Source organism: Perissodus microlepis, chromosome 4, assembly GCF_051167445.1.
Source record: "Perissodus microlepis isolate ML-2025 ecotype Zambia chromosome 4, ASM5116744v1, whole genome shotgun sequence".
Taxonomy (NCBI): Eukaryota; Metazoa; Chordata; class Actinopteri; order Cichliformes; family Cichlidae; genus Perissodus; species Perissodus microlepis.
The window spans coordinates 11989154-12004430 of record NC_140464.1 but is presented as its reverse complement, the minus strand read 5'-3'; the positions used below and the strand labels follow the sequence as shown (position 1 = coordinate 12004430).

Here is a 15277-nt window from a genome sequence, read left to right as displayed (position 1 = left end):
TCAAGCTTCTCCAGATTTAATGTTCTTCACTTCATAGATTTTCAATGAGATTCAAGTGTAGGACAGTCAGTAACATTCACTTTGGTGATCAGGAGTGTTGGAAGATATATCTTACATCCAGACTCCGTTTAATTTCTGACTGCTTGAGGTTTTCTTTCATAATCTTCCCATATCATTTTTTCTTCATGAGTCCTTCCACCTTGACAAGATTCCCAGTCCTAGACACATCGAAGCATCCCCACAGCATAATACTCCCACCACCCTGTTTCATTGTTGGGATGCTGTTTCTTTGGTCTCTAAATTCTACCTTTCTTTCTCCAAATGTAAGCAGTGGCTCTGTGGCCAAAAGGGTTTAATGTCATCTGACCAAAGGACGTGCTTCCAGTATGCATAATCTTTCTCCAGGTTGTCCTAGCTTTTTTTCCAGTCTTTGAAATCTAACCAACTTGATCTGCCTGTATGTGAGGAACCTTCTTTCCTTGCAGTGATAATGCTGACGTCACATGACTGCGTGTTTCCATGAGTCATTTACATGCAGAAGCCACTGAAAACCAGGACACGCATTTGTGTGGGGAATAAGACATAAAGACCTGCTAATTAAAAAAAATATGAAAAAAGTGACCCTGTGAATTTTCCTTGCATCATACAGTTGACAACTTTTTTTACTACAGGCTAACAACAAGTCGAGCGTTTCAGTGCTTTTCTCATGTACACCGAGAGCCTGAACTTTATACTCTGTGGTTACTGGAAATGCTTATCTGCATAGCTATTTTATCATCAGCCTCTGTACACTAATACATACAATAGCTGTGGACTTGTTTGCATTTTTTCCAGAGCTGCTCAACCTTTTCAGGCATGTCATTTGGCACCTCATATCCATATACTATTTCCTTATTGTTATTTTTAGCCTTTTGCGTAACAGGACAGTGGACAGAAGAAGGAAAGACCTACAACATATAGATCGCCTGCTCTACCCACCCAGCTAAACCAGCACCCTATATCCTATTTTTACTGGAATTTTATACATAAACACCGCCCCTGATCCACCCAGGGAGGACTCATGAGACTTTAAATGCTTTGTAAAGTTTAATTACACAAATATTAAACAAATATTCAGTTATTTGACAAATGCATAAATAAACACGTGGTGACATGTAAAACATCTCTACTTGATTACAGTCAATTATGTGCTATACATATGATCTGGTGAATTATTGATGGCCTGTCTTTAAATTAGTGTTGTTATTCAAAGAGATGTCAAGTGTAAACAGTTGCTTCTGATTTCTAGTTATAACCTGACTTTTTTTTTTTTTAGCGCAGAGCAGCTTTGTAAAAAACTAGTTTTCACGAGGATAAGATCTTTTGATTAAACTCATAAATAGAAACCATTTCCTTTTCAAATGCGATCGACTAAAAAAAGCAAAAAGTTTGAGGTTAAAGGTCAGCAGATTTTGCATTGAAATTTTAGACAGAATCAAATCCAGCAAGTAATTAGGACTTAAGGCAGCTGGCAAAAAGAAGTGTCGCTAAACTAAAATCATTAGTGGCGATAAAATACTGTAGCTTTTTGTTTTTTTAACTTGTGCAGAATAAACATTTAGACCTCTTTGAAATGTTCAGTTGTTCTTAAAAGTCAGAGAAAAATCCCTTTGGGCGTTTCTCTTCGGCTTACCAAGCAAGAACAATTCAGTGCTTGTTGAAATGGAGCGGCAAGAAAATGCATCATGTTGTACGGTTTCAAAGATCTCTCTTTGTCCTCTCTTAAACCTGGAGACAGTTTTCTCTCAGTGGTCAAGCCCCAATCTGAGAGCCTTGTCACACAGGAAGACTGCCGTGCAAGTGTTTGCAGCCTGTGTCCTTACAAGGTGTTCCACAAAACCTCAAATGAGTCTTTCCTCCTTTGGTAATTTTAGTGCATCCGGTGCGGCAATGCTGCGCGCACCAGACTGCTCCTCAGCGCTGGGTCTGTACGTCCCTTCGGTCTGCCTCTTCTTTTTGACCACGCAGAACAACCAGACAAGAAAACCCGAGACTATAGCCAGCACTCCCAAGGTGACTGTAGGGGCCACAATGGCTGCGATGTTGGGTCCCTGCAAACAGGATAATATAACACTTAAAGTCTAATTACATACCAAAGTTATTTACTGTTCTTGAAAATATTTGTCACTTACTGTAGTGTTATTAGATTGGGTGTCACTTGCACTTAAGGTCATATTCCCTGTGAAAGGAGCAGAAAAATAATGAATGTTATATCAGTGGAACAGTATTTGTTCCCTTTCCAAAAAATGTTTTAACATATTTATTATGCTTCAAATCCTCAAACAATTTTCAATATTAGACAAAAATAACCCAAGTAAACACAAAATGCAGTTTTTAAATTGTGATTTTATTGATTATAAAAGTTATCCAAACCTATCTAGCCCTGTGTACAGTAATGGCCCCCAAAACCTAATAACTGGCTGTGCCAGCCTTGGCAGCAATAACTGCAATCAAGTGTTTGCAGTAACTGGCACTGAGTCTTTCACATTGCCGTGGAGGAATTTTGGCTCACTCTTCTTTGCATTTTTTTTTTTTTTTTTTTTTTTTGGATTCAGCCACATTGTAGGGTTTCTCAGCAGGAACATCACTGTTTAAGGTCACGCTGAAGCATCTTAATCAGATTTAAGGCTGGACTTTGGCTAGGCTGCTCCAAAACCTTTATTTTGTTTTTGTTTTCTGGTTTTATTGAGTCATACAGATGTGAACCTGCTGCTGTGTTTTGGATCATTGTCCTGCTACATAACCCAAGTTGAGCTTCAGGACACAAACTGACGGTCGGATAGACTCCTTTGAGGTTTTTCCAGTAAAGAGTAAAATCAATGGATCCATCAATTAGATGCTGTTGAGGTCCTGAAGCAGCAAAGCAGGCCCAGACCATCACACTACCCTCACCATGTTTGACCGTTGGTGATTTTTCCACTCAGCCCACAGAATATTTTTTCCAAAATTGTGTTCTTTTCGGTCAGCAGTGGATTATCATCTTGGAACTCTCCCATGGATCCCATTTTTGTCTTTCTTATTGTTGAATCATGAACTCTGACCTTAACAGAGGCAAGAGAGGCCTGCAGTTCTTTAGATGTTGTTCTGGGTTAATCTGCGAGCTCGCGGGTCAATTGTCAATGTGGTCTTAGAGTAATTTTTGTAGGCCAACCACTCCTCTTCCAAGTTTTCACCATTTTTGAGTAATGGCTCTAAACTCAGTCCCCCCCCCAAGGAAAAAAAAGTGGTTAATCACAGTTAATTCATGAGTTAAAAATATTTCTTAACATAGAGCCATGTAGGTTTGTACAGCTTTTTTCTCTTAATAAATGAAATCATCATTTAAAAACTGCATTTTGTATGTAAACTGATGTATATAATTAAAATGTGTTTAAATATTATGGGGCTCTCTGTATTTAGATAAGATCTTTTATTTTAATTGGCAAATGCATTTAAACTTTCAGAGTAACCACTTACAAGCACGTGTGAATGTGCACTCATAACATTTAAAGTAATGAGTCTGTTTCCTGGCAACTGGGGGAGACTTTTGAAAGTTCCAGTCTTTGCAAAGAAGTATAATACTTTTTTTTTTTTTTTTTTTAAAAAAGCTACTCATGTAACTCTCAGTGAGAATGAAGAATAATTTTCACATGTAAGCAAAGTGTTTGACACATTCATATGCAGATGAATGCAGGAATGTGAAAGGATCTTGAAAAGCTGGCTTCTTAGTAAAGTGCAAAACTGTTTTTGAACCACGACAGAGACATGAGTGTCAAAAATAATGTCTAAAAGAGGAAAAGTGTATCGCTTCTACATGTTATCATGATTGTATCTACCCTTATACATACATGCGTAATGAAAAGCACATAAGAGGAAGTACCACAGTAAAGCAGAAGTTCATTTCAACCTCGTCCACTTTCTAAGCACCTGACACTTGTAAGCATTCCAGTATCGCTACCAGCCATTTCATCCGTGAGCAGCCATGTGATTACTCAGTTACATCATGAAGCCCCACTGGAGCTTCTTGACCAGAGCGAATAGGGAGGAGGAGAAGCTCAGGAATGCACGGTATACCGCAGCCACAATTAGCTGAGTCAAACAGCACACTAGTTTGAAATGTGAGAAAAAATAAACCCAACTCAAATCTATTTGTTTCTTTGTGTTTCTTTGTGTGTGTGTTCATCATTCAAAGAATCGTGTTAATGAGAAAGTTTTATTTTTGGAAACTTAAGCCCTCCCCACAATTTCTGAGTCAATCATTTGCTTGGGTAAATAGTAAACTTGCCAAGGACAAAGGTACGACTTGATAACAAACGTTACAGACGGGGGCAGCCATGTTCACAACTTAAAGTAGGATTCAAACTGACAAATGCAACAGTTTCGCACAGCATCTGTTTATCCACTTATATTGTATGTACAAATAGTAAAATCTTGTGTTGAATGTAAAAACCACGACATGCTCTAAAAAAAAAAAAAAAAAGTGGGACAGGGGTCTGTGTCTTACTGTGTAGCATCACCTTCATTTACCAGTTAAAATGTCTGGGAACTGAGGAGAACAATTGCTGCAGTTTTGAAATCACATTTCCTCTCATTCTTGTTTGATAGGAGATTTCAGTTGCTCAACAGTCCCCCACCCCAATGTAACTATACCCATCAGATATACTGTGTTTTGTACTGCACTTACAGTACAAAACACCTCTCCTTTTTAGCTGTAATGACTCTGCGAGATGTTCAGTATCGTGTGAAAATCTAGTTCAAATGATTTTTAAATCATGACATTAGTTTACACGGCACTGCAACATCTTTAAAATTGCTTTTTTGTATATTACTCCCACTCAATGGGGAGCTTGTTCCTATAAATTCTTATCTTAGTCTTATGTTATTAGGCAGTGCTGACATGTTTCACAGTTTCTTAGCAAAGCTTCCTAAGTTTTTTATGTGTCATCACAGGATGCAATAGGTTTTTTATGTGTGCGTGTGCACAGGTGTGGTCAAAAGGCTGGCTTATTTGTATGGGAGTGCTGAGGAAGGCTTCCAACTCACCCCACACAGGATTACTGCTCAGCACCAGCAGTAAAACACTCCCAACCACAGCTCCAGGTATGGTCAGCACATCCAGGCACGCTGCCATCTCTACCCGTGACCAGCAGGGCCAAATGGGGGCACACTGGTACAGTGGGGGCATCAGCTTGGGTCCATTTCATTCACAGACAGCCGCCGTGAGGATTTACTGCCTCCATTTGAACAGCTAAAGACACACAACTATCAGCAGTGCAAACGCAAATATCCTCTCCAGTTCACTCAGACACTGATAGACTGTTTTAATCTCAAGCTGAGTCAGGCAGAGAAAACCACAACTACTGAGTCACATTCAGCCTGATGTTGAATCACCTCTAAACCTGCGCAATAATATTTTTACTGGCCTAACAGAAGAACACAGCTCTAACACCTCCTAAAAAACATCATTATACTATCAAAGGACAATATGCTGTAACGTGATTCTTTTCAAAGACTTACACACACCCTTCATCCGACTGCTTCCAGATGGTCGAGGCAAAACGAGGAACATCGAACAGGTTGATTCTTTACGCGTGAACTGCTTCCGCCTCACCTTGTCAAAAATGAAACCGCAACACATATGAGTCGGGTGAAAAGTACAGGTAACATCCTCAGCCGACTTCTATCAGAACAAGCCTACCTGAAGTACCCGAGACTACATCCTCGGCTGTCCTATGAGTTGGTCTTTCATCTAAAGCTCTTTTTTCCCCCTCGTCTACTCCTCACTTCGCCATTGGTCACGTGGTTGAGTTTCGTGTTACAATACCTGAGCACAGTTATCTACCTGCAGCGGGGCGAACAGAACCTCCTTTGTGCGTACAAAGTAGAATAAAATGCGCACTTTGCTAAAGCAGAGCAGCGCCGATCTATCCTGTTTCCATCAGGAAAAAAATAAAAAAAATCAGACCTTAAAGCTTTTAATCACCTTTATGCTATAATATTTATATTCTGAAATTCCTTCCAAAGTTCATTCAGTTTCTAAAAAATTAATGATAATAATAACAACAAGATGCCAGGTTTGCCTTATTTGCTCCAATCTGCACAACTTTAGCCGTAGTTTTTACTCCCTGTGAAGCTCTTACCTACAGCAGCAACCTGCTGATGGCGTTGCATGAAACAGCGCCTCCGTCAGGTTTCACGGTTCCCGTCAGGAGAAAGGATATCGACATTCCTGAGATATTTTAAGGATGAATTTGGAGGCCAGCTGGTCCAGTGGGCTCTAATCCTCTCCTAATCTCTCCTTTCAGACTAAGAGGGGCACAGAAAATGTAGTCTGCTTCGGGCCTAATCTGTGCTAGTCAGAGTTTCGTGTGGACACTCTGTAAGAGCACTGAAGCTTTTTCTGAAAAGCACAGACCTGCTGTGGAAAATTACTCTTATAGTACAGCAGTGAGTCACATTGAGGAGGTGCCCCTTGCTATTTTGTATGTAGCCTAATATCTGCAACAGTGTTTCAGTAATATAACGTTCAGTTTGACATGTGATTCAGAGTGTTTTATCTATTAAAGAAAGGACAGATAAGGCATGAGAAAGTTAACTACTGGCATAACCCTGTCTATTCATGCACATACACTCACTGGGCACTTTATTAGGTACACTTTGCTAGTACAGGATTAGGCCCTCTTAATTCTTTGTGGCACAGAGTCACAAACCCACCTCATCCCAGTGGTCTATTGAGATCTGTGTAATCTGTAGACGGTATTCCTGTACAGTGAACTCATTATCATGTTCCAGCAACCAGTTTGAGATGATCTGCACTTGAACATGGCATGTTTTCCTGCTGGCATGTTACGTCCCCACGAAGGAATTCTTCGGGTTGTGAGTGTGGGGGCCAGTAACAAATGGGTCCAGAACAGAATGAAAAGGAAAGCAGACAGAGGTGTTTAGCATATAATATGGTATTATTGCAAATAATCTTAACACAAAGAGTCAGCAACACCACTGTACCAATAAGGCCAAAAAGAAAAGAAGAGGTCAAAAACAACAAAGGAAACAACTACCAAAAAAAAAACAAAAAAAAAACTCCACAACACAAAGAGGCACTTCCCACTTCTCACTCAACTGAACTCCTCACCACAGTGAGACATTTCCAGGGCCTATAGGCCCATCTACTCACTCAACTTAAAACCACGGGTAGGACAAACACGCATTGGGACCTTTCCAACACCTAAAAAGACAGTGTAGCGCCATAGGGAAAAACCACCTACATCACACAGTTCTTCCCCAGCCTATATAATCTCAAAGAGGTGATTGCTGACTGGGTCCAGGTGCTAAACGGGGTAATGAACAGCAGGTGCGTCCTGGCAAGAGGGCAGAGTGAAAGAGAGACAGAGGGGTGGGAGGAGCAAGAGAGAAGGAGGCGGAGAGAGAAGACCACACCCACACAAGGGAAATTTCAAGAGGAGGCCCTGCTAGGGCCATAACAAGGGTCATAAAGGGATGGACATGGTCAGTAATAAAACTGAGGTAGGCTGTGGTAGTTAATCACATCACATCACATTGTGACCCATCTAAATGTCTCACCAGAAATCAAGACTCATCGAATCCAATTTAGGTGTGCCTGAGTGAATCACAGTCTCAGCAAGTAACAGGTGGCTATTTGAGTGACTGTTCCCATCAGCTAGAAACAGACTGGCTGTTCTCCTCTGACCTCTGGTAACAACTAGGCATTTTATCCCTGAGACTCAGCTTGAGATTAAAGCAGTCTCTCAATAGTTTCTGTTTAGGAGACCATTCTCTGTAAACCCTAGAGGTGGTTGGGCAGAAAAATCCCAGCATATCAACAGTTTTTGAAACTCTCAGAAGCTGGCAGCAAGGCTTGCCATGTTCAAAGTCAAATGCACTGAGCTAACTGACTGATTAGATTATTTGCGTTAACAATTTGGTTGGACATTAGGCTGATTGCAGACCAGATATGGCGGTAAAAGAAACATTAAGAACAAATAGCTCTTCTGGTGTCTTGTTTTCTACTTATTTAGTAGTGACCACTAAAAGGTGCAACAAGCAATTGTAAATTTGGAGACCTTTTTGTGTGTGTGTGTTTGTTGTCCAATAAATGAGCATTACGTGTAAAACAGTATCTTTTTATTGGAGTCACTGTTATATATTTCACTGTTAGTTTTATCAGGAAGTTTATTTTACTAAAGAAAGCTTCTGTAAGCAAGTTCATTAGGCTAGTAGCCTACAGTTTATGTAAGTTGCTATAAATACCTACAGTGACAGCCCAGTAATAAATAACATATATAATAAAACTGCAAGAGAGAAGCAATTCAATGATGATTTTAAAAGGCACGCTGTTTTTAGAGCAACGTATTTGATTTAACATCTGTCTAAACGTTGCACTTGGCCATGTTTTCTGGGCTGGGATCAGTGTTGGTGAAACTGCTGCGAAGACATGAAACTGCCATGTACTGGAAGTTAATACGCTATAGCAGGATGTAAAAATGTCAAGGAGATTTATATATTTATCTGACTTGTTATCAGCACTCAGTTCAAAAGCCTGCATGTCTGATAGTGTGGAGGTTCATTCATGCCACTGGAATTGGAAGCTTACACATGCAGAAAGGTATACAGAGGTTTTAGAGCAACATATACTCCCATGCAGGCAATGTCTTTATTATTTCAATCTATATTAATGTGCACCCTTATGTCTATATATATATCTACCATATTTCAAGAAGATAAATCTTGAAATATTAAAATAAAACCCTTGTTTTGAAAAAGTCAGGATGTTGTGTAAAATGTAAAGAAAAACAAGCATGCAATGATGTGTATTTTATTCACAGCAGAACAGTGTTAACTGTCAACAGGTCAGGAACATGTCTGGGTATAAAAAGTTTCACAGAAGTAAAGATGGGCAAATGTTTAACCATCTGCAAAAAATCCAAAAACAATAATTGAACAATGTCAGAATAATGTTCCTCAATGTCAAATTCTAAAGGCTTGGAATCTCTCACCACCTACGGTACATAACATCATCAGAAGAGTCTGAGAATCTGGAGAAATCTCTGAAAAAAACAGAAAAACTCTAATGTTTGTGCCCTCAGGTGTCACTATATTAAAATGTTTCTATCAGGCATGTTGCTATCATGGAAGTCACTGAATGGCCTCAGGAACACTTCAACATGGTATGTCCATACCACAGTTTACCATCCAGAAATGTAGGTTAAAGCTCTGTCATGGAAAAAAAATGCCACATGTGAACAAGATCCAGAAATATTTCTCTGGGTCAAAGGTCATGTAAATGGACCGAGGCAAAACAAAACAAAACAAAAACAATCCAAACACAAAAACCCAAATTGAACTACAAAGAGTACAAAGAAGACTCGGGACTGCTGAACATTCGTCTCCCCAAATTCCAGCAGCTGGTCTTCTCAGTTTCCAGATGTTTATGGACTGTTGTTAAAATAAGGGGTTTGCTGCATATGGGTAAACATGGCCCTGTACCACTTCTTTTGAGAAATATTGCTGCTATCAAACTCAAAATGAGCTAATATCTTTCTTAAAATGCTACATTTTCTCAATTTAAGTATTTGCAATTGCATTCTGTTTCTATCCTTTTCAGGATTGGGGTTGCAAGCTGGAAAAAAAGTTGCATGCAAAAATGTCAGTGAATTTTGTTTTATTAAAAAAATTAAATATTTTGTATGGGCCAAGTGGGAGTATTAGAGCATTGCTTTGTGGCATTCTAAAATTCTGCATGCAACAGCTTATTTAAAATGTGTGAATATATAGTATATGGTTCTGACTTCTGACTACACCTCACATATTCAAGTTTTACGAGTTCAGATTCAAAGCTTAAAAATTAGAGCTAGATTTCATGTTTTTCACCAGTGAACTGAAGACCCTGCTTCTCTGTAGCTATAAACCTGTCCTTAAAAGAATCTACCTGAGGATAGAGATTGCAATGAATACCATGTCTTTTTGTAAACAAATTTGGATTTTCTCTGCATTCAAAGGGGTTTCAAACATAACACTTTAATCACTATGCTGGTACCTGGTATTGGTGCAGATGAAACCCTGCAAAATGTACTTAATCTGTTAGTTTAATGGCACGAACTCACTACTCCTCAATCCTGGGTGTGACTCCATAAAGTTTAGATACTTTAGATAATTTCATCACCTCCCTGCCCAAGCATTTATGATGAACTGCAGTCATTAACAGCACCAATAAAATGCCTCAGGCACTGAGTTGGTACATCAGAGCTTGAGGCCACGTTACAGAAATACTTCCAGCCTGATTTACTTTGTTTGTGGTTGAAATAATTACAACAATAATCAATCTGTAGCTTGTTTATTGTGGGTTCGGGCTTTTGTAGTTGTGCAACTAGGGGTCAGTAGAGGCACTTTTCCTTCCTTTTGATCGAGGCCACCCTTTTCCTCTGTTTCCATCATACGCGTGTACAGCTTGCCGTAGACGCGCTGAAACCTGGGTAATACAGTCAAAGCGGCGGGAGAGCGGCAATTTATTCCCAGATTTATGAGCAATTGTATGATAGAAATATTGTTTTGGTGAGTAGTGTGAGCCTAGTCCTATAAGTAAGGCCTGCGTTTCGTGAAAGCACAGGTGTGTGATCCATAATAATTGTGGTAACCGCTTGTGTTGCGAGAGTGTTGCTTTTTAAGGTTTCCCCGGGAAACTGCCCCTTCTTACCGCTCCAGAAAATATGGCGAAGGTACAGGTGTTGAATGTGGCTGTCCTAGACAACCCGAGTCCTTTCGGAAACCCCTTTCAGTTTGAAATAACCTTTGAGTGTATGGAGGACCTTGCTGAAGGTTGGTAACCTTGCATAACAGCTGTCATTATCGCTTCTGTGAAGCTACAACATAAGTCTGCTAACAGCTGCACAGTATTAGCTGTAGTAGCTAACTACTTTTTGTTGAAGTGTAAAGGGTAACGTTGCTTAAAGATAACATTAAAGTTGCATAACAGCATGGCTTAAAGCCATAACAAGGAGAGTGGACGTTTCTCGCATGTCCTGTGGTACTTATGAATATGGTAAAGCAATCTTATTATTTCCATTAAGGGGAAAAAAAAAACAAGTTCAGTGCTAATTAGCCAACGTTTTAATGTTTGTGCGTAAAAATGTAAACAAAATATAGCTCTATTCAAGGATGGAAATCTAAAATGTTGTTTTGTTTTTTTGCATTTGTTTGTGTAACTTTATGTGGACAGATTCTTTGTACGAGCACACAACCAAACTGAATTTATAAAGCTTTTGAAATATTAAAAACCATTGTGCATATTAACCTACATGTTTACATCTGTTCATCAGCTGATCAGTTCTTTGCTTAACAGGCTCGTTTTTGACAAAAAAATAATGTTTTTGTCACATCATATTTTTCTAATGAAGCACTCTATTGTAATATTTCCTGTTTATAGACCTGGAGTGGAAGATCATCTATGTCGGCTCAGCAGAGAGTGAAGAGTACGACCAAATCCTCGACTCGGTGCTGGTTGGCCCAGTACCTGCTGGGAGACACATGTTTGTGTTTCAGGTATAATTAATTGACACTCAGAAAAAGTAGGCACTATTTGTGACTATTCTGACCACATCACAACAGCAGTGGAGCTCCACATATATTAATAGCTTTTTGTTGTTGTTTGTTTGCTTGCTTGTTTATCAGGCGGATGCCCCAAACACTGGATTGATTCCTGAAAGCGATGCAGTTGGTGTTACAGTAGTGCTCATTACCTGCACGTACCGCAGCCAAGAGTTCATTCGCATTGGTTACTATGTGAACAACGAATACACAGACCCAGAGCTGCGTGAAAATCCTCCAATCAAGCCAGACTACACACAGGTTAGGATCATGATTGATTTCTGAGATGCAATGCTACCACGACTGCCTATTTTGAATGTTATTGGTGTAAATAACACTGTAAAGGCCTATTTCCACTGAACATTTATAATTGCAGTCAAATTAAAAACCACCTCAGGTTATTTGGCTGTTTGAAGTAGACCTAAGTACCTTGAGAATCTAAAATTAGTCCTTTTTGGAAATAAATCTGAATTTTATTGGCCTGTTAGGTTGACAGTTGAAAATTTTGATGAGAAATGCATCACTCGTTGTGACGCATACACTGGAGGCAGATCATCGCTCAGTTACATTGAAGTCTTTTGGTACCACTGGGAAATTACAACATTTTTTGTTGTAATTGAAAGAAGAAATAAACAAAAATGACTAGTTCTTCAGATGTTATTAAATGAAAATTTACTATTAATTATTGAATTTCCAAAAATGGAAACTATTTCATAATTTTTGCAGAGGTAATGTGCCAATGTTTACAAGAAGCATACTACAGCAGTACTGATTTCATTTTGGCATTTTCACCTGCTCTTGTGTCAATCACAGATGTTTATTTTGTACACAGAAAATGTTTAACATCTACATACATATTTTGGATAATGCTCAAGTCAGTGGAGAGTGACTTTTTACACAAACTGGACTTTCATTACTTCAAATAGATAGGCTTTGGTATACTTTGTAAAGGCTGGCCTCATTTAACCTTTATTTTCTAAACCTGAATCGCATTTTGAATAAGCTTTTGCTGATTTTTTGTTACGATTATTTCCTCCATTTCCTGAAATATTTACTGTGCTGCAAAAACGATCCTAAAGGAGATTTTTTTTTCCGCACCCATTTTTAATAGTGTTTTGTTCATTACAAAATACTGCTACAGACATATCTTTGCTACCATAAAGCTCAATATGAATATGTCCACAGCAGTTGTTTCCAAAACAAGTGTGGCGTTTCTTTGCATAAGTCAAATACTGACTTGTATGACAAGTTTGCAGGTAAGGTTTCTTTTGATGAGTCTTCCATGTAGGACCAGTCTGGACTACATTTCCAGCTCATTTGCACTCATTTAAGGGTTATCTTTTCCCTTCCTGCCCAAGAGATGTCTAGTTTTTGGAGATCCTTACAGGACTAACTACACGTCCTGTGAAGCAAATGACAGTGTTTTAACATTTTAAAAGAACACTATCTACTTTGAGTGACTCGAAATTGAACCATCTCATTTTCCAAAGAAGACTTGTTGTTGTTCTACATTAGCTTAGTGCAAGAGTTACATTGTATTTGCAGATAACTTCAGTGGGATTTTATTGTAAAAATCAACCCTACTTTTTTCATGCAGAAATTAATCAAATATCTAATTGAAAATGGAATATGTGATACGCTTTGCAACTATTACCATACATATGGAGCAGCATGGTGCACTACTGGAGCCCTGAAGTTGAAGCCTTTAATTCAGCAAAGCTTGCACTTTGGAACAGAAAGCGTTGTGAAAGTTCGATTATGACATTCCTTCAGTGGCTTATTCCTTCAGTAATAAGCCACTGTGAGATTTGTGGTAATAGCAAAGGGTTTTGATTGAAGGTGTCAAATTTTTAAGTTGGCTGACATCTGTGATTAAAACCTTTCACTTACAAATGCAAAAAAAATATCTAAACAGATTACTCCGATTAGAGTTGCAAAGTTCTTGTTTCCTGTGGGAGTTTATGTGATTAGCTATTGTGAAGAAAAAAAATACCACACTGTGCCTTTGTACTACTGGGTTCACTCTTTCCTGCCCTGAGTCTAGAGAGCACATGGAGTCAGATGCATTTACACCAGCAGTGTGCCTGTTTTGATGTTGGAGCTAACAGAAAATCAATTAGTAGTCAGGGTAAATGGTAAAGACTTTCAAATGCTGCCAGATACGGTTGTTTTGTTGTTGTTTTTTTAAATGTTCATGTACACTTCTAATATCACACTTGGTCTTAAATGTTACACTAGTGTACACTAGTATAGTGAACATTAATTAATGTCATATTAATGTTATTTACACTGACATGCAGAAATAACACAAATACAAGACGAAGATGAAATAAAACTGCCTTAAATTGTGGTCCAAAATGATTCTATTAAAGATGCTGTGTTAGGTATTCCTAAAGAACTTGTGCAAAGAATTTATTTTTATGTTTTTCCTTTTTCAGCTCCAGAGAAATATTCTAGCTTCAAACCCACGTGTTACCAGATTCCATATAAACTGGGAAGGCTGCGCAGAGCGAATGGAAGACTCTGAAAATGTGGATCCTTCTTCAAACTCCATGCTCCCGCCATCCTGTCTCCCTGGCAAGGCCCCACCTTTGGGTGTACTCCCAGATAACTCTATGGACTGCTTATAAAGATGGCCCCTGCCCTAAAAAGGTGACAATTCACAGCCCGAAACCTTACTTCTGAACAATGCCTATGGACATTCAAGTGGGAATAACGGATGTGTACACATCCCTGCCTTATAGCTGCCCTTTATTTTCCCGAGACTTCTCAAACATGAGTTCTCACCCTGGGTTTCAAACAAGCATTTGTTCCAAGGAAGATTATGAGTGTCTGACTGGAATGAGTGTTATTTATAGTTGGATAGTTCTTTCCAGTGTTGAAAGCAATATTGCAGGAAACCTCAAATATGAAGCGATAAAACGTAACTGAAACGTAACAGAAAGCTGTTGAATGATCCACCTTACTTCCTTTCTTGGTGCAGAATGGACTTGTACCTGTTTCTGAAGATTTCAGCACTGAAGCAATAGGCAATTAAATTGCAGTTTGATAATCTGCCATTATATTTGTGTTCACAGTGCACTTACACTTACTTTTCCCATTTGACTGTGGAGTTTTGTATGGCTTATATCGCTTCATGGTTTTTTCCTCCTTTTATTTTGTAATTTTGTGTTCCAAATAAAAGAACGGTGATTTTGTTATATCTGTATGAGTGGGTTTCTAATAATTACTTGGATTCGGTCTCCACTTTTTAGATATAGGTAACAAGTGCTAGGTTTATAAGTATATTCCACACCTGTACTTTTATCATATGCAAGCTCAGTATCACAAATACAAGTGTGAGTATCCCCTCATATTTTCACATTTTACTAAAAATAGTATGTATTAACGTCACACCCAATCACAGATTGCTATGGTAAAGGGGGTGGCTAGGCCACAGAAACGAAAAACATTGCACTGCAAATATGAGGATTATTGCAAAAGCATCGGTTCTGATTTGCTTTCGCTACAATAATCTCTCAGATAAATAAAGAAAAGCTGTTAATTTGCAGTCAAAAACGAAAGACGCGGTAACTGTTATTGGCATTTTGGCTACTGGCAAGTCCGGGAGGCGGGACGAAGTCGCTTGACAGTCGAATCGCATGAATGCAATGATTCA

At 38.9% G+C, this 15277-nt stretch overlaps 2 protein-coding genes across 6 annotated transcripts; one reads left to right on the top strand and one right to left on the bottom strand.

The window, feature by feature from the left end:
• Window positions 1-421: 421 nt before the first annotated feature.
• Window positions 422-7275, bottom strand: crb3a (crumbs homolog 3a). 5 transcript variants are annotated; one of them, XM_084925751.1, is made up of 7 exons: window positions 7193-7275; window positions 6733-6885; window positions 6159-6324; window positions 5536-5629; window positions 5062-5266; window positions 2172-2218; window positions 422-2090 (listed from the first exon to the last, which is right to left on the bottom strand). In XM_084925751.1, exons 5-7 carry the CDS (start codon window positions 5201-5203, stop codon window positions 1881-1883), a joined length of 399 nt encoding a protein of 132 aa, XP_084781877.1. In that variant the 5' UTR covers window positions 5204-5266; window positions 5536-5629; window positions 6159-6324; window positions 6733-6885; window positions 7193-7275; the 3' UTR covers window positions 422-1880. The 5 variants fall into 5 exon arrangements, with proteins under 5 accessions (XP_084781877.1, XP_084781875.1, XP_084781876.1 ...); XM_084925749.1 differs by lacking the exon at window positions 6159-6324; XM_084925750.1 differs by lacking the exon at window positions 6159-6324 and having other exon boundaries at window positions 5542-5629.
• Window positions 7276-10476: 3201 nt separating this feature from the next.
• Window positions 10477-14819, top strand: asf1ba (anti-silencing function 1Ba histone chaperone). The gene is made up of 4 exons (XM_084925745.1): window positions 10477-10851; window positions 11459-11574; window positions 11704-11880; window positions 14058-14819. Exons 1-4 carry the CDS (start codon window positions 10743-10745, stop codon window positions 14247-14249), a joined length of 594 nt encoding a protein of 197 aa, XP_084781871.1. The 5' UTR covers window positions 10477-10742; the 3' UTR covers window positions 14250-14819.
• Window positions 14820-15277: the final 458 nt, after the last annotated feature.

Coding starts and splice junctions, on each gene's coding strand:
- crb3a (XM_084925751.1), bottom strand. CDS start 5,203: ATGCCCCCACTGTACCAGTGTGCCCCCATTTGGCCCTGCTGGTCACGG. Junction 2,219..5,061: donor GAGCAGTAATCCTGTGTGGG/GTGAGTTGGAAG, acceptor CTCCTTTCACAG/GGAATATGACCTTAAGTGCA. Junction 2,091..2,171: donor CCCAATCTAATAACACTACA/GTAAGTGACAAA, acceptor TCCTGTTTGCAG/GGACCCAACATCGCAGCCAT.
- asf1ba (XM_084925745.1), top strand. CDS start 10,743: ATGGCGAAGGTACAGGTGTTGAATGTGGCTGTCCTAGACAACCCGAGT. Junction 10,852..11,458: donor TATGGAGGACCTTGCTGAAG/GTTGGTAACCTT, acceptor TCCTGTTTATAG/ACCTGGAGTGGAAGATCATC. Junction 11,881..14,057: donor TCAAGCCAGACTACACACAG/GTTAGGATCATG, acceptor TTCCTTTTTCAG/CTCCAGAGAAATATTCTAGC.